The 26,559-nt window shown below is 37.3% G+C and overlaps 1 protein-coding gene across 1 annotated transcript in view; it reads left to right on the top strand.

Annotated features, from left to right (window-relative positions):
• LOC137403845 (serine-rich adhesin for platelets-like) overlaps positions 1–26,149 on the top strand; it is a 45,954-nt gene extending 19,805 nt beyond the window's left edge. The window contains exons 3-15 of the mRNA XM_068089916.1: positions 2,907–3,170; positions 4,636–4,853; positions 5,516–5,676; positions 7,496–7,614; positions 9,061–9,217; positions 11,722–11,910; positions 14,383–14,506; positions 19,855–19,967; positions 21,050–21,290; positions 21,691–23,015; positions 23,727–23,868; positions 24,889–25,142; positions 25,255–26,149. Coding sequence (XP_067946017.1) covers positions 2,907–3,170; positions 4,636–4,853; positions 5,516–5,676; positions 7,496–7,614; positions 9,061–9,217; positions 11,722–11,910; positions 14,383–14,506; positions 19,855–19,967; positions 21,050–21,290; positions 21,691–23,015; positions 23,727–23,868; positions 24,889–25,142; positions 25,255–25,427 — 3,480 coding nt within the window. The 3' untranslated portion in view covers positions 25,428–26,149. The remainder of the gene's footprint in view (positions 1–2,906; positions 3,171–4,635; positions 4,854–5,515; positions 5,677–7,495; positions 7,615–9,060; positions 9,218–11,721; positions 11,911–14,382; positions 14,507–19,854; positions 19,968–21,049; positions 21,291–21,690; positions 23,016–23,726; positions 23,869–24,888; positions 25,143–25,254) is intronic.
• The last annotated feature ends 410 nt before the right edge of the window (positions 26,150–26,559 follow it).

The raw sequence follows: 26,559 nt of genomic DNA, 5'->3' as shown, positions 1-26,559 counted from the left end.
GTCGTTTCGGTAACGTATTTTATTATTGCAGTTTCTGGTTAGCTAAACGCCGTTTCTTGTTTACTTTTTTTACCAATAGCAAGCTATGATATAGTAGTTTCGGTTAGCCTCAAAAATTGACTTTAAGGTTAAAAAAACGATCGTTTTTAACAGTGATGGATAAATAAACTTTCGAAAAAAATTAGAAACGGGGTGTTTGGAAAGATCTTGAAACAGATTATGCAATTTACATATATTTTGCTGTTGTATAACATAAAATCCCTATAATGTAAACGTTCCTGGAACGGTTTACGTTGTAGGAGCGTCTACTGTATTATTATACCTGTATATAAAATATTTTTGCTCTGGCAGTCTAGTCTGCTGTGGAAATTGTCAGGTGTTTCAATAGAACACTGATAATAACCATCTGCACAATTATTCCATAGTGTGGCAAGAAGGTTGATTGGTGCAGTGGTTGGAGGGATGAGTTACAAAGTAGAGGGTTGTTTGTTCACATCCTGTATGAAGCAATCTTTTTTCTATCCTACAGGCTTTGGATGGGTGGATATGACCCTTATAGTATGGACTAGTTGTGCGTATAGCTAAATTAAGCTGGTTTTGCTACGATTACAATAAAAGATGATTCTGTAATGATACAATTAATACGAACTGAGAAAATAAAATATAAATCCATGAATATGTAGAATTAAGAATAACAATTCTTACATAGAAACGTGTGTGAATAAAAAAGGTTACTGTTCCACCAGAAGCTATCCATCAAAACTTTGAATACGACAATAGGCCTACTGGTACCTCTCGATACCGGTACAAATGTAAAAATGAGATATCGTATTGTCTTTGTCTGACTGAACGGAGAGATAATATCGAGGCTCTTCCTACGTAGACAATATAATTGTCCGCATTAGAAGAATTGGCCTTGACCCCAGATATAAAAACTGAACCTTACGAAAAATACTTCTTAACAGGGGCATCGTAACGCGTGGCCGCATTGGTAAAATAATCAGAGTGCGCTATAGCCGGAATGACACACAGATCCACATACTTTGAGAAATATATATATAGATTTGATGTGAAATATAGATTTTTTGCTATTTAATTCGGGTTTTCGTTTTTATATTAAAAATTTCATTGCATCTAGTCCACTCCAATGAGTCATGGTTGACTCATTCTCTAAATGTGGTAATGATTTGTTCTATATCCCCAGAGTTGCCTGCCGGTGGCTCCTCTGGTTTAGTGGCCAACCTGTCTACACATCCGTTTTATACACTTTGAGACTAATGAACAGGGAGAAGGTCTAGTGATTGATAACACATGGAAGGTGGTGATAATGTGCTATAATATTTTTATCAATTATGCATCCCTTGTTGGTTAATTACATATCAGCAGAATACAAATGCCAAATGCTTGAGAAGTTTATTAATATGGGCGTAGCATTTGACTTCGCTAAGGAATTATTGCATTAAATACTGATTTGATTATCCCGCTTCTTACTTGTTAACTAAATCACCAATTTACCATGTGATGGTCTTATTTGACTGAATGCTGTTTTCAGTTTGTCTTGCCATAGAAATTTTACTTTTGGATAGGAGTAAAGGAACTTTTTTATATATTTACCACTTGGACTTGATCTACGGAAGTAGAGTGATCGTCACATTATTAGTCGACTAAAAAGATACATCACGAAAGCATGTGGTTGATTTAAATATATAGCCTTGGCTTTTTGCTATCAGCTTCTAAATGATAGAAAACTAATACTATTGTTTTAGTAAAAAGTTACTTTCAGATGTTGTATTTTTGTCAGTCAAACCATTTTGAAGAAATATACATATTCCCAGTGAACCAAATGTTTCCGTCGGTTCTCCAGTGCTTGTACTGGTACACAAAACCTTGTTAAAAATTGTCAACATTTTTTCACACTACATAAGACTTCCCTGGCTACCCTCCTAGCTGGAAAGACATGTGCTATGCTCTCGCTGCTGTGTATCTTATTTGAGCAGGAAATAACGATTTCTCTCTGTTTTCGTTCAGTCCTTGTCAATATTTTTAAAGCTGTTATTTCCTGACTAGCTGTCAAAGCTACATCTCTCTGAATCAGTAGAAGAAACTGCAGCCCTTCCTTGACCCCTGCTATCAGACATGCATTTTGTCTTTTGACGCACAGAAATAGGACGACCGATTTTATTCTGTCTTGCTCATCCCTTTCTTCTCTATTAGCTAATGGCATAAGTTGATGCAGATAAACATGTTTTGACTCTGGTTACTCCTTCTCATTTGAATTGACCGAAAACAATTCAGTGTCGAGTTTATTCAAGTTCATTTTTAATGTTTCAATATTCTCAAATATCAATTGATAACGTCTCACGCTTTCTGTTGACTGACTCGGGGAGGGCGTCATTCAGCCTAACTTCTAGTTGTACTGTGATTCACGCCTTATCGGGATATGAGAGTTGACACTAGTACAATTTTATTATCCAGATAATATTGAAATCGTCATTATCCCTATAATACTGTGCCTTATAATAACTGTGTTTTTATTGTGCCAATGATGCAGGTTTGAAATTGAACTGTCATGGGATGTTTGAATAGAAATTCAGTTTTTGCGGATTAACGCGGTTGCCTTGTTAAAAAATATGAGGATTTGTACGAGTGACGCATTCGAAACAGCTCAAATTAAAATAAAAACTGCTGAAGTGTGAAAAATGTTTAAAATGGAATAGCTTGCGCTGAATTTTTTCATCATCCGCAAGTGCCATTTTCATCATTTGCAAGCATAAACATTCAACGAATATTCGCAAGTAGCAAGAATCGTTTGACTTGCGTGTTTGTTGCCATGTCCATCTTGCGTATGGACTGCATCGTGGAAACGTACTGACTATGTTGTAATCGTATTTCTTGTCTATCTGCAGAAAGCGCCTTACATCATCCGCTATGAGCGGAATGAGAGGTTGAAGCCTCCTAGACCAAGAACTCATTCGGCAGCTCCTAGACCAAGATCCTGTGCTGATATTCTGGACTACTCTCAGCAGACCAGCAGGTCAACACTTCCCACACCTGAAGAACACGCTCTAAGGAGTGCCAAGTCACAACCGTCCGTCCTTGTCTCCATCGATACGTCATTCAGTGCGTTTGAGAGGTTTGCTGAGACGAGAGCTTCCTTACGCAATATTCAGGTAACTACATGTATTCAGGTGCTACCTGTGGGTCTGGGAATCGGAATAGCCAACCCATTCTCATGCCTAGATCACATGAAGGCGAATCTTCTAACATAATCGCGAATGAAACATTAGATTTGCCTGGGTAGTCACACTACCAAAATTCCTCTGGCTGTTTTGTCCGACAAACCAATTCAGCCATTTATAACCAAAGTTAAATGCTGGGTGAGTCTGAACGTCATCACATTGCCGTGAACAAAGATTCTCAAAGGTTTAGCGTTAGACTGACATCGCTCTAGCAACGCTTGACAAATTACATCGATACAATTTAAAAGATCGATTTTGTTTAAAAATATTGTTGAAGTAAGAAAGATCAAGCCGGTTGTGCCAGAAGTAGCCATCGTGAAACAAAAAGTTGTACCTACAATTAGCAGACACACAAAGCCGAATCATTGACACCAACCTTGACACACAGTTTGCATGACCTCTACCGTTATCACTTTTGATGTTCATGAGCACACAAAATGAGACATTGGATTGGTTTAAAAGATAATCTATCTTACCAAGTGTCGTAGACCGATTAACAATTCTCACAACTTTGTCTCACAAAATCAATCTTTTAGGAAATCGCAAAAAAAAACTTAATCGATTAGGTTTTTTTGTCTCATAAGACTTGGCTGATAGTTGACAGTCACACTGACCAGACAGTATACTAGTCTGGTGTTTACAGGGATGATAGCTCCATGTTGTCGAGGTTGACATCGAGTAAGGTTTTCATAATGTTAGCTATGGCAGAGACAGGCCGGCTGACACACCTGACTGGCGACTATGTCATGTCACAACAGTAACACGTAATTAGCATAAATGCTATATCCAGTTTCAAGGAGAATGTCTTACATAAGTCTTTTTCTTCCTGATCTGTCTCTGTATTTGGTTCTAGTTCGTAGGAGTTGTTCCTCCTTACCCGGAATAATTGCAGCCTGGTTTTCCGTAGTCCAAGTTGTTCTCCGTTACAAAATTTTATAAATTCTAGTCAATTGTCGAGCTAAAACCAAATAGGTTCGTTCACAAATAGACTGCTGACCAAATGTGTCAGATTTGTTAATCCGTTGTTTTTATTATCGGTTTCCATTTGTCGTTTGTGTGGTTAAAGATTTAATGTTAATTTAATGTTTTAAACATTTATTTAAAATGTACTAGTAATTAGACTGTCACATTCTTATTTTTTAATTAAAATTGTTTCAAGTTACATATCATTATAACAGACTGATATTAATGGAAACGATATGAATTGAAACATACCATTTTGATTACTAGCTAATTTCGCTAACAGCAGGTAAAATCTCACGTATATCAAAGGAACCAACATTTTGCGCACGGAAACACATATTTGTTGTGTAAGTCTTTTGGCAGTGTGTTTAAACATTTTGTATTGCATTTGATACGCCTGTCCAGTTATAGATGTTGTTATTTCTCTTCATAGTCTCATGAACAATCCAACTCAATGCGGCTGTCGAGAGACGCCCGTAGGCAGACCATCGGAGGTACCAACAGTTACGGGAGGAAGTGCGTCTGTGAACAACCCGCCACCATATCTACAGAGAAGCTTCTTGAACCAGACACAAATAAAACTGACCGGGCTAAGCGGAAGAATCCGGATCTCTACATTGAAGATACTGTTGAGCTGTTTTCACGAGACAGGTAAATTTTGTTGTCCAACATTCAGGTTTATCTATGCTTATGTTATATCTATGCTTGTGTTATATCTATGCTTATGTTATATCAATGCTTATGTTATATCTATGCTTATGTTATATCTATGCTTATGTTATATCTACGCTTATGTTATATCTATGCTTATGTTATATCAATGCTTATGTTATATTTATGCTTATGTTATATCTATGCTAATGTTATATCTATGCTTATGTTATATCTATGCTTATGTTATATCTATGCTTATGTTATATCTATGCTTATGTTATATCTATGCTTATGTTATATCTATGCTTATGTTATATCTATGCTTTTGTTATATCTATGCTTATGTTATATCTATGCTTTTGTTATATCTATGCTTTTGTTATATCTATGCTTATGTTATATCTATGCTTTTGTTATATCTATGCTTATGTTATATCAATGCTTATGTTATATCTATGCTTATGTTATATCTATGCTTATGTTATATCTATGCTTATGTTATATCTATGCTTATGTTATATCTATGCTTATGTTATATCTATGCTTATGTTATATCTATGCTTATGTTATATCTATGCTTATGTTATATCTATGTTCATGTTATATCTATTTTTTTACTAATCTTAATACTCACACAGACGAAACTTTTGGTATTTTAGGAGTCGTAGTAAAGATAAAAAAGAATCGGTCATTAAAAAGTTAGTGAAAAGGTCAAAGTCATTACCTCGCAACATCGGACGAGAGAAATGTCGAGAGACCCTCGTTCCTCCAGATTTTTATGACATCACACCTCAACATACCCTCATAGTGGCGCAAAATGGTAAGTGTTTTTTATGTATTCTCATCAAACAAGGTACTCATCAAAACTGATATGTAAGTAGCAGGAAAAAAGTTCAGACTAGGTTTTTGTCGGGGAAAACTTAAATGGTTTTTCTAAATTATTGACTGTTTTTTTCACTTGCTGAAATTTTACTATCTCGTAGCCTTTTAGTTACCAGACATATTTCGATCGAAGTATACCGCATCGATAGACCACACAATTCTCACAGTTCCTTTGATGGAATAATTTTCATGGCTGTACCAGCCGATATCAAGAATAGAAATCTAGCGTTATCTAGATAAAACCATCCAGATAATGCTATCTGGATGATAGCTGTCTATAGAAACAATATATAGAGAACAAGGCCTGATAATTAAGTACGGAATACATCATTTAGCCTTAGAACCGTAACTGAAAGCTGCGTAAGAGTTAGGGTGACACGTCTAACCCCCTGTGTACAGCAATTACTATATAAAGTAGAATTTACAATGTGGCTAGTTCTTCCACATCTACTGTTTGCAACATATTAGTGTAAATGTTTACCGGCCATGGATTTCAACATTTAAAATAATAGCATCCAAATTTAAAATCTTGCATTCGTTGATTCTGTGGAATCTTCCGGAAGAGTGACTTGCGTACTACTCCCATCCCTACCCTGACACAGCTGTGAGAACATATTAATGTCTTTTTGTGAAAGGTAAGCCGTGATGAGTGCCTGCTAATTAAATGGCTGGTTCATTGGGTATATTAGCTGCACCTTTTTATAGCGTAGATCGTATCTCTCCCTTAAATTTCCTCATACAGCTTTGTAAGTGCAACTCGTTCACGGATTTGTATGCTATATTTCTGTATTGATGGGATCATCAGTGACTACATCTTGTTTATTGATTGTAAGCTTTAATTTTGCAAGCTTTGTTGAGAGATTGAAATGAAGAGAAGTAATTAAAAACATAAGTAAATAGTAACATATATACTCCTCTAAATATTAAATAATACAATAATTATATTGTCCTGTTATTAAGGTGCTTAATTGTATTGTTTGTTATTTAACTAATTATTATTTACCTTATTTTATATTGTTTATTTTACTGTCTGCTATTTATTTTATTATTTATCGTACTGTATATTTGTTATAAAAAACATGGTAGTGCAACATTTATTTTATGTTAATAATCAATCTATTGTAATTGTGACAGTATTATTATGGACATTATATGCGCATGTACTGTAGAGTGGTACTCTCCCTTATCTATATGAATTGCAGTTAAAAGATTGTGAACATTATTATATAAAAAGGCAGGCCGTAGTTATCTGTTGTCATATATGCGCTTTTTGCTAAAGTACATCTCTGGGTGTCTACCGTCTCTAAAGGATTAACTGGGATTATTTCTGTGATATGCTCTATTTAAACAATGTCCTGTCTCTCGGTGTCACCTCTCTTTCACACCCTTGGAATGAGTGTGACCTGTATGACTGTAGAGAGTATGCCCGGTGTGCAAGCTAACTTTGCATCATAGCTCTTACTACAATAAATGCAATGATGTCTGCTCAAAAAACATTTGATAGATGTATTGGCAGCATAATAAATGTTACACTATTGAACAGCCACAATTGTTTTATTTTCAGCCGTTTGACGGTTTGTCGCAATTCTTGCACTTGAAATGAATAGTAACATATTTATTTTTCCATATCTTAGAGGTACAATAAGGGTATTATTATGTTGATCTAGTCTAATGGTGTTAATATTGGAACTATTAACAACTAATTTTAACTGATTGTGTAACGAGTAAGCTAAGCTAGCCTGTGATCCAATCGATAGGTGCTTACCTAAATGAGAAGGATGAGAAGATCTACACCAACTTCTACGGAGCCCCCAACACGGAGCTGCCGTCTCCTCGAAGAATTGAGGAGATGAGGAAATCAAAATCTGATCACCAGGTTTGTAGCAGTTATTTTAATATTTATGTTTCATAATATCGAGCTTTGTCTATAAAAGGCGTGTTTTTAGATATTATAAGTTAGCAGGCTGATCATCATCAGGAAATATCTTTGTATGAGGAATGCCTTGTTTAGATGATGCAGTCACACTGTCATGCCGATCAAAACGGGGTTTTCATCATCAGTCCATGTCTGAACGGCGAAAATAAACTGCGGACTTTATCTCATGTGACCTTAGTTATTTATATCTGGTCTACAATAGTTTTGGATGATTCCATTTTTATTGTTGTGGAAATCAAGCATCTCAATGGCACATTGCATGCTATGACCGAGGAAGGTGGAGCAACATTCAAGGCCTTTGTCCTGTTAGTCACGCGTCGTTCAAATGTTTGTTTGTGTTTGTCGTCGCGGAGGTTTGACAGTGGCAAAGTTTACGCATTTTATGAAAATGAATAACAAAACAGACAATTTGATTTTTATCAAGAGCAATTCTTTTAAAACACAGTTCAGCAAGCTTGCCTGCGAGCAGTAGCGCAAGTCGATGACAAACGTAAAGTGGTGCCAGTATAGACTACCTACTCGGCTGACTAAATAAGTCAATTCTGCTGCTCAGCCGTTACTACTGCGTCTGCGTCTTCTTTTATCGAACTCTTCTAAGGGCTTCATACTATATCGCCATATCTCGGCATTTACTTCGGTGATTGTCGATAATAACAATGTTCACACTCACAAACCCCTTCGAGTTTGCATCAGCAAATACTGAGTGATATAGTGTTATTTTTCTTTCTAATTTTTTGGGAAGAAACCTCTTTGGTTCCATGTGCTTGAATCAAATACTAGTCCTGCAGCGACTATCATAAATGAAAATAACTAAATTACATTTTTCTTTGCTCACTGTCTTTTGCTAATTGTCCATTCATGGCTATGATAAACTTTCCTTTCCTGTTTCATTAGTCACAAAAAACTTGCAAGAAATCGTATTTTTATCAGTAATTTTCCAAAAGTTAAACAATCTGCTTTTCAATAACGGAATTAGCCAATGAGGTGCAAGTGATGTGAAAGTGCTGCCAGCAGATAGGATGTAATGTTGTTGCTGTCAGAAGAATATGCCAAACACATCGGCCAGTCAATTTACCTTTCAGTCAGTTTTTAACTTGATCATCTAGCCATCTTTAGTTGTACTTAGCATCATGTTGCAGAGTTCTTGCTAATCTGTGACATTCAACTGTACTTAGTCCCGTAGCTAGAGCCAACATGTGTAATAGGAGCTGGCAATACATACCAGTTGTTAGAATGTGTTATTGCTATTGGGAAATGCCTTGAAGGATGATACATCAGGTTGTGTTTGTATTTTCAAAGTAAATTTTTAATATTGCATAGTTGATTTGCTGCCAAATATCATTCATTATATGATGTATCGGTGTAGCCTTATACTTGTCATTATAGCTGAGCGAGAAGGGGCGAAGTAAGTCTACCTCAGCCGCTGAAGAACTGAAGCTAAAGCATGTCAATGGGAGGAGACCGAGGTCTGTCTCTGCTGAACGGGGCCATGGCACACACTCTGATGAGAAACACTACAACAGCCTCTCCAAGACCTTCTCAGGTATGATTTTCCGGACGGGTATAACTGGAGTGTCTCAGAACCTGAATGCAACCTCAGAACCTCTATGCATCCATACATGTATGCATGCATGTATGCATGCATACATGCATGTATGGATGCATAGAGGTTTTGAGGTTGCATGCAGGTTCTGAGACACTCCAGTTATACCCGTCCTGATTTTCCCCTGTGTAAACATCACTTGACAAGGTCAAGGTCAAATATTTATAATCGGTAATTAAGAATCGAGGGTTATATTCCTCAGCATTCTGCCACAAATCCCCAGGTGTGTAAAAAGGGTAGATTTAGGTTATGTCAAGGTCAATCATGTAATCATGGTCATTTCATCGAATTTGGTCAAATATCTTTGAATTAATAGACATGTATAGCCGTGGTTTCCACTTATTTTCCTCAAAACAGTTGTCACTGATTACGGCAGTATTCTATGACAGATCACCTTGGTTTATAGGGGGTTTATATTTCATATGCACCGTGGTTACATGGCCCACCAGAGGATGAGTCAGATTTGTGAGTCAATAAGTGTGGCATTTGAGATGAAGAGTTTGTTTCAATGTTTCTTAAGTAAACCACTAACTAGCTGCATGACTTACATGTTACAGGTGAGAAAATAAGAGAGGTATGCATCACCGCTCTTTAGTTTAGAAGGCAAATCTTGCCATTGATCTCGCACTGTTTTTGTTCGTGACTCCTGGTAGCCAAAAATATTACCTAAAATGTCAATATTACGTTTTAAGATAAAAAACAGCCTCTATACTATTCACACAACTTACTTGAAAAATTTATTAGTGTCTTGAAGCTAGTAATTAATGGCCTGGCCAGGGACTTGCCAAGTATGTCTTGTGACAGCAACAACAACAATAATAATTGGTCATGAACTGTTTAAGTGTCAACATTTTTGTCATGTATTTCGTTCCATTTATCACAGTCATTAAGATAGGTAGAATATCATAAACCGTAACTTTTATTTTGATTGTAAACGAATTTTAAAAATTAAACTTAAAAACAGCATTTACGTAAACTGCTGCATCGCGGGCAAATTTGTTACGAAAATACAATTATGTAAGTTTTCTCCAGACTACCAGTCAAAAGTAGTTGTCAAATATAACTACTATTACTAGCACTTGTGTTAGTTGGAATCCGGGTGACCTCTGGTGAATCAAGATCTCATGCTCTCGATCCTCCATAATTGCATCACCAATTTCAAGTCTTGGAAGATTAATTTCTCTTCAGGTTGTCCAACGGCGCGTCGACTGACAGGCTTAAGTTCCTGCTAGGCTTGTCCATCTGCCAGAACTTGTTGGCACCGAACGAGTCTTGCTGTGTTTGAACTGGCTGATTGATTTACTGGCATGTTGAACTCGCTTAGTGGTGTTGTCTAATATGTTTGGAGATAAATCGGAAGTCTAATAGGTATCTGATATCAATGTTGACCTTGATGGGTTTTCTAAAACTCCCAGCATGCAATGGCGCGTAGTAGTGATATGAGGCTTTGAAATATCCCTTGACAGTCAAGGTTATTCCTCGTTTTCATTTTACGGGTCAAGCCAAAGTTGTTTCCTCCAGATTTTTACCGGATGTAATTGTCTGGTTGTATTGAAAATTTGACTTTACTTTCTGAACCTCTTGATTTAATCATCATAGTCTCTGACAGTAAAGACTTTCACTACATCATCTAGACATCATTGAACGCTGACTAAGAGATCTCTGATACTAAAATGATATTTTTCCACCGCTCTTTTATGCACACCTTTCAACAAGCTTTTGTTTAAGTTCCTTACAGATACAAGTGTTAACTTACAGTAGGTCTATATTATGAGTATAAATTATAAAATATTATATTTTATATTTATTATATATTTATATATTATAAATAGTATAAATACGAGAAACTCGTTCTATTAAAGATGAGTTTGCGCAAAAATTTTGTAGATGTGATCAGAAAGCATCAGTATTTTCTATCATTTGTGATTGTTTTTTTTATGTGTGATCTGACTGCCAGAATGTTTCAAGATTATAATTGATAAAACCTGATCACTATTAAAACACTCAGATCAAGTGAAAGTGTGATTATGAGGTCTGTAATTGCAAAGAGATCTACAGAGTGGAGACACGTATCTCTTCAGCTTGAGCACAATACCTCTTCAACTATCACAATGATAACAACTAGTGATGTTATTTTGCATGTATTTTTCTTTCGAGCATTTCAGTCACAATCAAGTTTTATCGATTTTAATCTTGAAACAATATGGCAGTCAGAAACAAAAACATCAAAAACAATCGCAAATGATAAAAACACTGACAATTTCTGACAAAATCGATTACGATTTGGTTTAAGCTGTAGAAAGCAATGATATCTAGTAGCATTGTAAGGTTACACATACAATATTAACAGGAGAGATAATTTTAGCCAAATCACCATTGCTAGTCGATGAAGAACTCAGACTTCACCAAAATTTAACACATTTAAAAACTATTTACCTTTGCAGGGATATTCAATAAAGGAAGGAAGAGCAAAACGCTGTCCCACCCGCCCTCCTTGTCGAGAGACTCGTTGAATACGGTCTTCAGCAAGGAGGGAGAGGAAATGGCGAAGAGGCAGATGAAGAGAAACACCCTCCTTTCGACCCAGATAACTCTTAGAAAGAGAGACAGCAAGGCTACAACTTCCTCCTCCGGTCAGTGGCCACTCTCTATATTCTGTTTATAATAACTTTGATAATTCAATGGCGCCGCTTGACAGTTTTCTAGCCAGAATAATAATATCTTTCTACTCAAATCATTCGAACTAGGTGTGATGTGAATTGTGGGTATTACCAGTGATAATGAATAATGATGTACCATTTGATTAAGTGAATTCTATTGGCTCATTCATTAATTGCTTCCTAGATATATAATATATTCTAATGAGTAAAAAAGTAACTACACCAGCTCTTCTCTATTCGGTTTCATTGCCTAACTCCCTTATGACCGATGAGGGCATCACCTCGTTTCATATCAAACAAAAAGGATCAAAACACTATGAAAGCAGGCAAATTCAGAGTGTATAAAAACAATATGTTATTCTAAGACGAGTGTAATGTTTTCCTACAGCAGTAACATATAAAAAACAGCTTACTGTATGATCTTTGATTTTTTTCATGTCTCTTTGCTGTTATCTGATCGAAGGGTAAGTGAAACAGCATTGTAATATTTATTCTTTATATAAAAAAGACATGAAAATCCGGATTCACATATTCAAGGTGTTGTGACAACAAATACACTTTCTCTACGCAACTGATTCATGCACCCTACAAACAACAGCTCGCACCTAATCGGGAATCCCAGGACTACAAAAAGTTATGGCCACGATTTATGCTCTTCTCTCAAAGTCTGCTTGTTAAAAAAGTGGATCAAATATTTACTTTTCGCGATAATTCAAATCTTTATTTTTTTAATTTAGTCTGCTGTGATGTTAGGACCCAGTTCCTCAAATCCTTTGTAACTTGTCAGCTACGAGTATCGCCTAATTGGTAGGAAATATACGACACGTGACTCACTGTGTACAAAATCCATGGTTACTCTTTCAACTTGTCAAAGGGATACAGTATTTTAGCATGATGTAATTAATGTTTTTGATGGCTATAAACAGCCCTCTAGACTGTGATCCAAAGGACAACGAAATAAATGCTAAGTGATTATGAGCGTCCAATCGTGTTTCATATAGTAGTCGTGTTTTCAGGTTACCGGTACTCAAATTTTCTGGCAATTTTTTAAGGTCGCATTATAATCAAAGCAATGGCATTCTAGCCTTGATTCTGAATTAAGATATTAGTGTTTCTCCGTTTCGTAGCCTGAGGCCCCGCCTATTCGCTGACTCTTCATCTAATTGCTGATTCATCGCGCCCCCTAACCCACTTAGTATTGATGGCTTCATCGTAATGAATAGTCGTCTAGTAGTATTCTCCAAAATAAGAGACACGTAACATGCCTTCCAAACTCTTCTCCGCGCTCAACTGCTCGACTTGTGAGTTCTCTCTATTTATGTATTATTTACTTCATGTATAAAGTTGAATAAGTATGCGAGGAAATGTTTGAATGGTTTTTCAATTTTAAATTGTGTATGACAAGAAATTGCACGCGTAAACAGCAAGTGATTAGTCTGATAATCACTGGTAATCCATCCTATGGGTTGACGCAGTTTGTCACACCCAACTGACCAACAGCAGATCAGGTTTTTAATGACTGCATTTCTTAGTAATTTTAATATCTTAGTAATAAATTTCTGTTAAATGTTATTTTGTCACTACTCTTGGTTATTCTACAGTAAACTCTTGCAGTTTAGTGTGGTGTAACAACTATATACAGACTTAAGCTGCAGCATTGGCGCAGTTGTCAGAGTATCATTCAATCGAGCCCAATGTCTGGAGTTCAAATCCCGTGTATTGCAATGTTTTTCCCAACCTCCAACATATACTGCTCATGTTGTAGTGAAGATTGATTGGTTTGTTCAATTTTATTCGGCACTAAAAATCATCTCCGAAAAATTCTTTACATACTGTGCTATTAAAAACATAGTTGACACAAAAGAAAAGTGGCATCAATTTTTACTCTGGGAAGGAACTTTTCGAATAGTTCTGATATATTTCATCAGTGAGGTAAATGTAGTGGTAATAGTACTATTAAGTCTGTCAGTAGGTTAGAAGAGTAAGCGGTTGTCTCCCCTATCTATAACAACACCAAAAATTAACACTACTCATGAATTAACAGCATGGCAAGTTTTCTATTGTTGTAAAATTCGCCACCCTGAATCGCTTACTACGAAACCGTCTGCGTTTTTGTGACTTTTACAGGTTTTTTTACTGACATCTGCAAATGTTGCTCAACTTTAACTTATAGTTGTACTTGATAAAAGTAGTTGTCTGTCAAGTCACAGTTTTCCAATCACTCTATTGATTATCCAATCACTCTATTGATTATCCAATCACTCGATTGATTATTGATTATGTTAGAAACCTTCAACTTATATTTCATCCATCATCTTGACTCGGGTTTGAGCTTTTTTACATTCATCCTGTCACAGATCTGCACAAGATCCATTTTACAGTGTGTCACGGTATTTTCTGTTCTGGAAACTTCCATGGGTTAATTTGCTGTCTCTCTACCTATAGGTCGTTGGAGCGGCAGCGAGAGGTTCTCCCTCGACTCTGACGGAATGTTTGGTCTCTCCCAGCGAGAGTCTCGAGCGTCAGCAGATCGTGACTCTGCCCTCGGCGCTGACATCAATGATAATAGGTTAGTCTCCGCCCACTATATTTCAAATCACTTTTATCTATCGTTGCTCTTCTTCTGGTATTTGACTCTGTCTCACCAGAGCCTCTTCAATAGATCTCTCCAACAGTCACGGTGTTTACTTTGACCCTGACCCTCCTATCCTAGTCGGTGTCTGCCCAACGTGGCCTTTTTTCAATCCATGAGTCGAGACGCTAAAGGTCGATGCGTATGCTGGCGTGTTGTGCAAGAACTGGTACTTCTTTCAGGCGTCTCTGTATCGCTCACATCTCATTGGCCGATTAAGGTTTGCGATTAGGCCGTAAAAATGATGAGCTTTCTTTTCGGGACTAGTGAAAATAAAAAAGATTACTAAAGAATATCTTGAAAAATGTATCTGCATTGGTTAATACAGAGTCTCGATAGTGATTCCGTTGAAATCGTAAATAAAACATCAGATTTTGTGATTTCACCGACGTGTTAGCGCTGATGCACCGGTACCCATGCTGTTATTTCCTCATTTGGCCTCTCAAGATCACACGGTGAAGTTTTACAATCCACCCTAAAATTGCCCTACTTTCAAGCTCTACTTTGTTATTGTCTCACCCTGTCTGTGCAGACCCCAAGATTATCAAATACGAAAGGTCCACATATTCCTCCTGATTTACGAGCTGCCATAGGAGAGTAAATATTCAGCTGGGAATTTGTACTCTGTGTTCTGCATGGGAGTAGAGTTGATTTTAAGACTATTGCCTCAGGTCCTAGTTAAAATCGTGTCTTATCCAGGGTGCTCCATTGTCCTCTTCGTCTTTTCATTTCAACTATAGAAACCCATCCCCTATTTTCTCAGCACATAAATCAACACCCATGGCTAGCCTTGACCGGTTTACTGCGTGAGAACAGAAATATTGAGGTTTTCCTCAGATGGTTTTTTTATTTGTGAACTTTACCCAATTTAGCCACTACACACATCCCTAATTATTCCAACATGCTTATTTCTCACACATAACGATGCAGAAGTTCAACTATCCTGACTAGCAAATTTGCTTCCTTAGCGACTGGTTGCTATGGTAACTGACACTTAACCTTTAAAAAGATCATTTTCGGGCTCATTGATAAAAGTAATGTAGTATGTGGATGGACCGCGGATGATAGCTGCAGTGGTACGTCTCTAAACTTCTTAGAACTCTACTCGCATGTCTCCCATCGAGACCTTCGCCAAAATGAGGTGCTGCATGCCTGCATCCTAATGACAGTCGCGTATCAAACGCGTGTCATTGAGAAAAAATGATACGTGAAATCTGAAACGGATGGATCAGCCATTTCACATTTGAGAAAAGAAACAAAATTTGCGTTTTACAGGTTGACAGAATTTTAGGTATTATAATTGTTGCAAAAATATAGGGTCTTTTCATGATAAGCCAACATTCTGTGACAGGTGTCTGCCTTGCGAGTCCACCCTCACAACTATCTGCTAATCAAAGTGTAGTTTCCTGCAGATCATTTGTGGTTTATATGCTGTGACTGTTTCAGTGAAATATAAGTCAGATATGCGTACAAAGTTTCCATCGCTGCAGACCGCTGCAGACGTAGTTGAATGAACCGGTTACGAGTGGAAATGTTATAATCAAATGTTATCAGTAGATAGTCCTACTGTACACTGGTTTAACATGGATTGAAATTTGAGCTCGACAATGTCGCAGAGGTACTTATTTTTATGCACGATGGTGCTTGGTGTACCATTCACTAAGGAATCAATATATGTAATAGGAGAGATAAATCTACACTCAACACGTGTCATTGTCTTTTATTGGCTTATGGGAAAGTGTTTTTAGTATGTTAAAAATGTCACTTTCGCCTTATCAACTTCACTAAAATGCTGCCGTTTGCACATTTTTCCGTACTAAAGCCTCGTCAGCTGTCTAGTGCTGACTAGAAGTCCTATTTAATATTTTCAAAGCCTGATTTTTCTCTTTTATTTGCTGCCGCCAAGGTATTGTGTCAGCATTCCTTAATATTAACTAGACTGGAAATGACTCATCCCCTAGGAATTGCTTTCACATGAGGTTTTTCATTTTCAGCTATCACTTCCTCAGCCTTGCTCCAACAATGACTCCATCCACTCTCTTCTATCCAATATTGATCTTGTCAAGCTAGGCTATTGTCATCCTTCTATAATGTTTGTTGTTTACTGAAAGCTAAATATATTAGGATCAATATCACCGGCAGCTCAGCGTCCAGCCAATACTATATGATCATAATTTAGCCACTTGAGGTTTCTAGTGAAATGCCTACCTCGGTATGGGTCGCAGCCCCAGTGCTTCTCCCATGCTTCTCTCTACTACTTGAGATATTATGACGCCTCTTGAAGGGATGTTATTCCATATTATTCCGAGATCTTACAGTGTTAACTGGAATCTGAGTGGCCCATTTGTGTTAGAGAAGGGATATTGTCTGTCATGCCTAGCATTTGACACGTTCTCAGGCTATTGAGCTGATACGACTTGCTGTCTCGGGTTTCGTGTCGCTCCAGTTGGTTTCTTTGTTTGCCTTTGAGGTTTCCTCTGGTTTTTTGGCTTCAAGCAATTTCTTGGCAATGTAAACCAATGATAATGGAATCTTAGGAATACTCCTTTATAATAGATGATATTCACGTATACGTACCTGTGATACATGGCTTTATAATTGCTACCTAAATGAGTCTATTGAAACAATAGAGTTACTAAGGCACTGTGTTAGACATGAAACAGGGAATGTTCATCGTAGGGGTCAAGATTGTCGGAAAAGTGTGAACAGCTGATTGTAGTCTTTACATGAGGTCAGTAAAATTATGGTTATTGAGAGTAACGTAGTTGTCACACCAATATCCATTAATAAACATATTAGTTGTTTGTTAAGAGAGCTTTGTTATCAAAAATTTCAGGGACTATTCACCTGGGATTTACATTTATAGGTTACATCTATAGGTCACATCTATAGGTCACATATATAGGTCACATATATAGGTCACATCTATCAGTTACATCTATCGGCCTCATCTATCGGTCACATCTATAGATTACATTTATATGTTATATCTGTAGGTTACAGTGATTTGTTTATGACTTTTTAGCAGCAGAGGTACGAAACATCGCTTAGTGAAGTATTTTTTGAACTATTTTCCAGCTATTTGATTTTACCCAATTTATAGTATTTTTACAATGTTTAGCTGTTGGTTCATGAGTCCCTGAGCTTTTTATGACAAAATGGGAAATTAACAATTGGCTAAAGAAGTTTGACATTGTTTCATCGACTACTCAGCTCAGGCCTATCGCTCTTTCCCTTTGACAATTTCACCGCTGTTCGATGTGTCCATTGAATAGAATCCACTTTACCCCTTTGTATTGTTAAATCTAACAGACGGGAGTTTTGCGAGCGGTCGGAAGGCGAGTCTAGCGCGAGTAATAATAGTTATTATTTTCATGAACTTGAGACAGCTAGACGTATTTACACTCGCCATATTTACAAACACATCGATCACAGTAACATTGTCAAGGCAAAGCAACATGAGGAGTCGAGTAAATACTGGCATGTAAGTCGATAACATGCCCATCGTATAAGGTGCTGTCAGCGCAAGTCAGTTGGACTGTTTAATACAGGTACTTTTTGAGTGTCAGAGCCATCAACTCAGTTCTCTTGTTGCGGAGATAGGAAGTAGTGGAGTGTCCATTGTTTGATTCTCATATATGTGATCGATATTTAAGCAAAAAATTTCGATTTTGGTTGTTTGAACAATCATCTATCGGTGGCAGCCAAAATCTTTTCTCGGCAGCGGGTTACTCACTTGAGTTCTGTTAACGTATTCTTGACCCAATTTAAACTTCAGCTCTTAAATGTTTTTAAAATACCAAACAAGGAAATCTAATGGTTTTGCCTATGAAAATGATCAGTTTGGGGAAGCGATGGAAATTTGGTCACCCGTTATCATTCGTAGTTGTCTCCTTATGCATAAACTTTGTAAAAACCCTGAACTAGCAATAACAAACAGGAATATTTACTTTATTTTGAGAGAACCTGTTTAAAGGCATGGTTCAGCACGGGCCTGAGATAAATATTGATACGCACTGGTCAATCCCTTTGATATGCTCATAAAGCGGTGAGGGCATGCAGGTGACAAGCACGACTTTAAGTGTTTTAAACTAGCTAGTTACATGTGGGAGAGGTACTTATGGGCTCTGATGCGTTCTTGTATAAATATTGTAATAACCGGCCTCTCTTTGTGCCTTCCGATTCAACATTGTGACAAACTTAACTACCTGGCACCGCAAGGTTACCTTTGCACTAGATGATCAAGCGTGATGCACATTTGAAGGGTCACTCCCGTCAAATTTTTAAAGATTTTATTAAAAAGTTTCAATATTTTTACCACGTTTAATTTTGCTTGTTGTTTTAGGTGATCTTAAAGATCTGTTTGGGAGCAATTTTGGCCCCAAAATGATCTCGGATGTCATTTTGGGAGATGTCTTTGTCTTCCGAGCGTTTTAACTGTGATAAATTTTTGCCGATTTTAATCTTAAAACATTCTGGCAGTCAGATCCCTTAAAACGACAGACAAAATCTCAAATGATAGAAAAATATCGATATTTTCTGATGCAACCTTTAAAAAAAATTTGGTGTGAATGGCCTTTTGATTAAGAAGAAAAACATCTTGTAAAGTCTAACATCAAGACATATTTAATAATCAATGCCTGGTCCCAGTAATGCAACTATAAGTAAGAGAGCTTTGGGTCGACAGTAGTAGGCTCCTTGCAGTAGGTTTTAATTAAGCGAATGACTTGGGTCTCTTATTTTTTGTGCACTGTCTCTACAGCTGAACAAGGGCAGACATAGCTCTACTTTTATAATAGGAGAATAGTATATTGAATGAATGTAAGGATATTTTCCAGTTTTTCTAGAAGGTTCACAAAACTGGTTAAAACTTGGTTAAACATCTCTAAAACTACCTTTTGTCTCTCTAATGAATATATACTAGTAAACTAGCAGTCTGTGAGAGATCATTTTGTAGAATAAGTATGTACATAATTATTCCATGATACTGCAAGGTGGTCCAGTGATGCAGTTGGTAGTGTGCCTGGATGCAAAGCTGGATATCAGAGTTCAATTCTTGGTTGATGCTTTTTTTCTAATAATTTTATCGTGGCTTTGGACAAACAGACACGGACAGATCTTATTATAGTAAAGATTTTTACTAATACACATTAAAGATAAAGCGCTGAATGAAGTTTTACTCCTTTACTTATATTTTCACTCTGATTTACTGATTACAGGAATATAATTGTCAGCAAGCCAGGCTTTATCTCAATGTATGTGCTATACTCTAGGGTTTTTTTCAGGAAATCTTTTGACGGAGACAAGCTTCTGCCCGCAGATGAGACAAATAGCCTGTATTCTGTTGACACAGATGGTTTCTATACTACTATGCATACGGATATCCACATATCTCAAGGTAGGCAATCTTTTGCTCACACTGTTTGCCCCAAATCGTAATCCTGACCGGTGTTCTGAGAAGCTCTAGATGTAATGAAAACTAAAGCACTAATTGTCAGTTTATAAAATATTTTGGTAATAGAGAAGAATTTGGGAGGATTGATGGTCAGGCACTCTTTCCTGCTGTTTGTCTCTGGCAGCTGTTCCTGTTACTTTCCATATTTTATGGATTGTTCCTCTTTACTAAAATGCAAGTAGTGGGATTTGTCTGATCATTTAAATTTTTGCTAATGGAATGATAACTCCTAATTTCACGTGATTTGTTGATGATTGACTGAGTTCATTGAAAAGGTAGATTTTATAATACCGTAATGAGGAACTGTACTGAAGATCAATTGAAATTTTGAAAATTGAAAGGCTAGCTTCAAACCTATTTCAAAATACATGTAGGTGGCCATATTTACAAAGCTTCCACCATGTGATGTTATGTCAAATATTTGATTCATTGACATCTCCGAATAGGTCATAGCTTTGAGAAATTTTCAATGAATGCACACAGGTTGCTGGACTGAGGTACATCAATGAATCGCTAAACTTCTTCGGACAGATTCCTGTTTTACAAGTTCATCGTCAAATTCTTATAGATATGAGATCTAGCTTCTCTTGCAGAATACGCTGAGATTGATGGTTTATTCCTAACATTAAGACCTGTATGTCAATGGTCACCGGTTATGTTTTGATTCATTCGTCAACTAGTTATGAGTGTCAGGAAATTAATTGCATTTGTAGACGCTCTACCACATCAGATGGTTGTTTTATGAACTCACAGTGGTTATGATATAACATTATGCTTGGTATAGTCAAGTGATGATCGTGATGCAAAATGGCGATCGGCATCTGACTTCAAAGATGAACTTACACAAAATTTTAGCAGATTTTATCAGAAAGTATCAGTGTTTTTCTATCATTTGTGATTGTTTTGGTGTTTGACATGATCTGACTGCCAGGATGTTTCAAGTTTAAAATCGGCAAAAAGGTGATCGGGGTTAAAATGTTCAATGGTTAAAATGACCATTCTGTCATTTCCTGTTTTATTTATAGGCAAGACATCGGAGTCACCATTTAGCGAAGATATAGACATTAATTTTGGCAATCTCTCTATGGTATCATCTTCCTCTACCTGCACATCTACTCACACCTTGAATGAAACTGAGAAGTCGACGCCAAAGAATCGCAATAGTTCACAAGGTTCATCGATCGGCAGCTACCCTGACTCGGACCAGGCGGAGGAAATCTCTCAGCGGGTCGCTTCCAAAGTTGAAGCGGGAAGAAAAATAAACAGGTAAAGCTTTCACTATTTAAGTATAACGGTAGCGATTATAATAAGTTTCGTTAACTGAAAGAATTACAAAGACTAAAAGAGAAGTTGATCTCAGGTTTAGCTGCAGATCATAACATGCAGGGTTAGTATTTTAGTTCTAGTATATTACAGCTCAAGTTACATGCATGTGCAGACAATTCCAAAATCTGCTGATTAGTGTTCTACCTGGATGATATAATTAATCACAAGAAAATCATGTGAAAGCATAGTTTTAGCGTTAAAAGACTGATTTTATATTTGAGGCTTTTAGGTTGAATGAAGTTGGGAAGTTTTTACTAATCATGTAGCTTTTAAGCCAATGAAACTTGAGTAAGATGAGATATTCTTTTTCTCTAATGATGAGTCACTTTTCTACATGAAGGTACTCTCTGGTGATGGGATCGTTTGAGGATATAAATGGAAATGATGAGAAAGACATTGAAACTAGCGAAGAAACACGAAGTCAAACGACTCTCAGAGGACATACAAATCTCAAGCAATCAAAGACATACGAATCTGAACTCGACTTGGTGTTGGAGGACCTTTCTGAATCAGACACTGTTACGGTGCATTCAGATTCAGAATCCGTCTGCAGCCTCACTGTGGCTCAGACTGACGACCAATCAGATTCTAGGGGCAAGAAAACTCACGAATCAGTGTTGTCGGAAGAGCAGCACATTGAATCTCCACCAGTTAGCAACAACCTTCTCCGTTATAAACTTCTCAACGGCTGCACGAATTATCAAAAATTGACTCACTCGGTCTCCGGAACGCCATTGGCTACTCACTCAAAATCTGGCACCTCATTGGTAGAACAAAATGACATTCGGTCTTGCAAGTCACTTCCTAGAAATTTGAAAAATGGAGTGTCTGGAACATATCTTAATGGTTTGGTAACTGCTTTAGACAATATGGGCTCTTGGCCTCGAAAATTCTCTCGTGTTCAGTCAGAGATAAAACCAGAGACTTTACAAAAGTCAGACGATGCACAATCAACTCAGCCGTCGCATAGTAAACGGCGGAGTTTGTCGCCTGGCAAACTGAAATCGAGCCAGTCTACAGAAAAAACTGAGAAGATACATAGTCTTATAGAAGAAGCTCGTCGAATGTCATCTATATCCGATAAAGGTCAAAGTTTGACTCCTCCGAAAGTAATAGTACCTAGTACTTATGATAGCCAACTTAGTCAAGATATAGAACTAGTTAGTCCATATGCGAGTTCGGATGTTGCTATGTCGCCACCAAATGACTCGAGTGATTATTTCCGACGACAAAGGAGCTATAAAATAGCTTGCAGTAACCAGGTAACACCTAGAAAAATTCTACCTCGCGCTAACTCAGAAGATCCGACTGCAATGCGAAGGAACTACAGCTATCGTCAGGCTAACAAAGTTCTTCGTGCGCAGAACAGCGAGAGCATTATAGAACACCAGATTCTAGATACAAGTGGTGTTGCTGAGGACCCCAGTTTAGCTCGAGTTCCAAGCTATAAGCTTGCCCAACAGACGAGTTTCTTTGAGCGCAGCAGTAGAGCTCCCAGCTATAGAAAGGCAGTCGAATTGAATGAAACGGACAGCGGACTCGGGTCAGGTGACCTGACTTCTTCTAGTTCAACTATGACATCATCGAGTGAATCTAACAACTCGGACTCAAGTAATGGCCGCCAGTCGAGTTACAGAACCGCGACAGAGAATGGCAGTAAAACAGGTGAGTTGTATTGTGAGGAATGGGTGTCAATATTGACAACATCACAGCTGCAGTGCTAAAATTATTGCGGATTAAACTTGCTGTAGTGTAGCGGTTGGCATGCTGGGTTTCAAAGTGGCTGGTCGGTAGTTCGAATCCTGCTACAGTACGTTTTGAATTGCTTTCTTTGCTAAAAAGAGACCACCCAGGTAGAAAACCTGGGACAGTCACATGCACTGCGTTACCATGCATTGAATGGACTTGGAGTTATCCGCTGCCGTTGCGAAGCCAGGATGTCTGATCGCAATGCTGAAGGTTTTTTTACTTCTGCTAGGGAGAGCTTAGGCGAGTATTATTAATTCAAATCCGTTTTGGTATCAAATAGTACTTTCACAGCTAATGATTTCGCCCAAATTTAGCAAACCGAAATGGCGACAAACGTGTTCATATTTTTCTGTTTCTATGATACAGAGTGGAAGCAACTTGAAATCCATTGGTAGCATGAAAACGCAGTATGGACAACCACCTCAGTACCTTCTACTCCAAGCAATTGGAGACAATCATGACACGAGGGTCCTACATTAAATGCTGAAGATAAAATTGTTTTACCTCTGAATGTTTTTACATACTCTTTAGTTGGAACATAAATGAAGTTTCAGCGTAATGTGATTGGTCAATTTATTGCCGGTTCTCATTATTGAAGGTCTTAAAGCATTTATGTTTCTGTTATAGTTGAGCTGCCACCTCCAGCCCTTCACAATAGAGTTATCAAGGAGTGTATGAGAGGGGTTTACGAGAATGAAGAAATACATCTATCAAAGCCTCTAGTTGTGTCCAACTCCGAGATGGTGAAAATAGGCACTGCCAATCACAGGTAGGCATCACCTTCTCTACACTGATGTGTGGCTTGTGTCTATTGGTTTTTTAATGGTAAGTATTGCCAATCGAAAGCTCTGCAATATTTTATTTACATAACTGTAAATTGCAGTTGCATAAACATGTTGTTTTATTTTTGTGATATTAGAAAACATGGGTTTCATTTATCGACCCCTTGTAGTTTGTTTTATTCCATATCAGGTCCTCGCGCAATAAGAACAGTGGAGTAATCCTCACTTTTTTCTATTAATCGGGGCCGACAACTCTTGCGATAACTGAAAATTTGCGAAATAGAAACTAATAAGCTTATATCTAATACAATCACATAAATAATAAGTAATAGTAATTTTCCTTTTTTTGCAGTTCATTAGACAATTTTCAAGGTCAAGGACATTTAAGAATCATGACGAAGGGTGTCACAAGCACTTTGCACTTTTACACTTCGTAGAACTTATAAAAAAAACCAGCAAATCTTGGTGACTGCCATCACTGCTCATCTCTGGCGATCTCACTGAGCCAGAGTATGAGAGAAACTTATGTATTTCTTATCTCTACCTTCAATTTTCTTTTTTAACGAGTATTTATTATCCACAAACTATTGAAGGCACGAAATTCTTCTGCAGAAATTAGTGTATAAAGTTTTCTACCCCATTCAAATCATAACCAGATAAAATTGACTCATCAGGATTAGACCTAACAGTTGTATGCCTGGCATAGGTCCAAACAACTGCAGTTATAGAAGTTCTATTCCAAATAATTGATTTATAGCGATTCACGAGACATGACATCTGCAGCAAAACAGATTATTCAAAAGAGGGTATATTGGATTCACTGATAGTGCATTCCATTTGTTCTTTTAGCCTTTCTTCTCATTAGTTGTGCTTTATTATCAATGAAATTATTGCCAATAAAGTAATATATAACTGTTGGTTTAGCAGGGAGGGACAACTTCAATTCAATGTAAGGGTATTCTAGAAAGTTCGCCTTCATCATGTCAGCATAACATCTTATATTACAGCAAACACCACTATTCAGTTCCAAAGATACCGGCGCAGCCAATATCATTCCACCCTCATTACGTGAATGTCAAAGTAGGTGTTCAGTCTAAGACGGCTTTTAAGAAATCTCTCCAACCATCCAAATCAGCACCAACGCCTCAGGAATCAGAAAACTCCACATCCAAGCTTAGTCTAGAATCAGGCAAATGCATGACGCCCCCTGCTAGAAGCTTCAGTCGAAGAGCTAGGCCTATGAGCAGCTATATACCAAAAGGTGAGTTGTCGCTATAGGAGACCTACTAGGCTACAAACTGTTGTATGAAGTTATACAATTAGTTTATTAGGGTTTGTAATCCATTTTCTGAAGTCCTTTTTTATGTTTTTAGAAGGAGAGGAGGCGGAGTCCGTCCCTCAGAATCGGCTGATGCTGCCGAAATATAACCAATCAACTTTTCCCAGCATGGAGATGCTCAAGCGAGAGGAAAGAGCTGTTATGTCTGTGCTTGGCAAGATCCGTCGCTCAACTAGACCTCTCAGCTATGTTCAAACAGACATCTAACACCCAGCTGCCAGATTAGCAACCTAGGCAGTGGACACTTGCTACTCACTTGGTTGACACCTAGCTACTAGTGTCAGTATGCACATTGTTTTTTGTGTCAGTTGGCACCTAGCTTTTAGTGTATATTGACACCTTGTTACTCATGTCATTTGACACTTAGCTACGGGCACTGCCTGACACCTGGTTACTCATATCACTTGACACTTAGTTACTAGCGTACATGGTGCTTGGCTGCCCATGTATCATACACCTCGCGGCCAATGTCACATTGCATTAGAGTCGCAAAGTCAACTCTTGTGGCATAGCAGAACAAAAGCAAGCTGAAATCAGCTCACAGGTGTTTTTAAGTTGATAGTTTATCCTTGTATGGTTCTGTAAGAACTTCATAACTTTATCTCATCGACTTATGTTTTGGTCTTTTTAATTTATTTGTCATATTATTTTTTTAAACATTGTCAACAATTTTGGTATAGTCTGATATTTTACCTTGACTCACTTAGTCAAAGTCAAGTAGATTTTCATGTTTATAATTACGTTCTTTATCTCTTTCTACTCGCATAAAAATGCATCGATGTCTTCACCTTGACATTTGTCGAATATTCTATCGGTATTTTCGATTTTACGTAATTGCAATCATGATCTCAAGTTTATTTAATAATATTTTTTCTAGTAACTTCTGCTGAAATAGTAATATTTTTCACACAAATACAAATGTAAACAGTTGCCCATTACAGTTACTTTAACATATTAATGATATTTCTTACTTCCGGTGAACTATTACTAGTACACAGGCGCATCTGATTATATCATGCAGCGTACCGTTCTAAGTACCTGTCTGAGCATGCTGACAAACACGAGCAAGTCAGTATATAACGGTAAAGAGCTGAGTAGAAGATACACACTTAAGACACGTATATGTATATGGGCGTCAAAACTGCATACTAAGTTATATTAATAAAACAGCTGTGTTAATGTTAATGAAGATATTTTGATGGCTCATTCAACCTTATAGGAGAAACAAGGGGTTATTTAAAGTGTGGGGTACTATTGGTATTCTATATGGACATGACAACTCCTTTTTCTTCGAGCTAACCAAAGTGAAAGCAATCGATTGTTAGATTAACACAAATAA

Source organism: Watersipora subatra, chromosome 9, assembly GCF_963576615.1.
Source record: "Watersipora subatra chromosome 9, tzWatSuba1.1, whole genome shotgun sequence".
Classification (NCBI taxonomy): domain Eukaryota; kingdom Metazoa; phylum Bryozoa; class Gymnolaemata; order Cheilostomatida; family Watersiporidae; genus Watersipora; species Watersipora subatra.
Note: the sequence above shows the minus strand (reverse complement) of the source record. Positions and strands in the feature narration are given on the sequence as shown.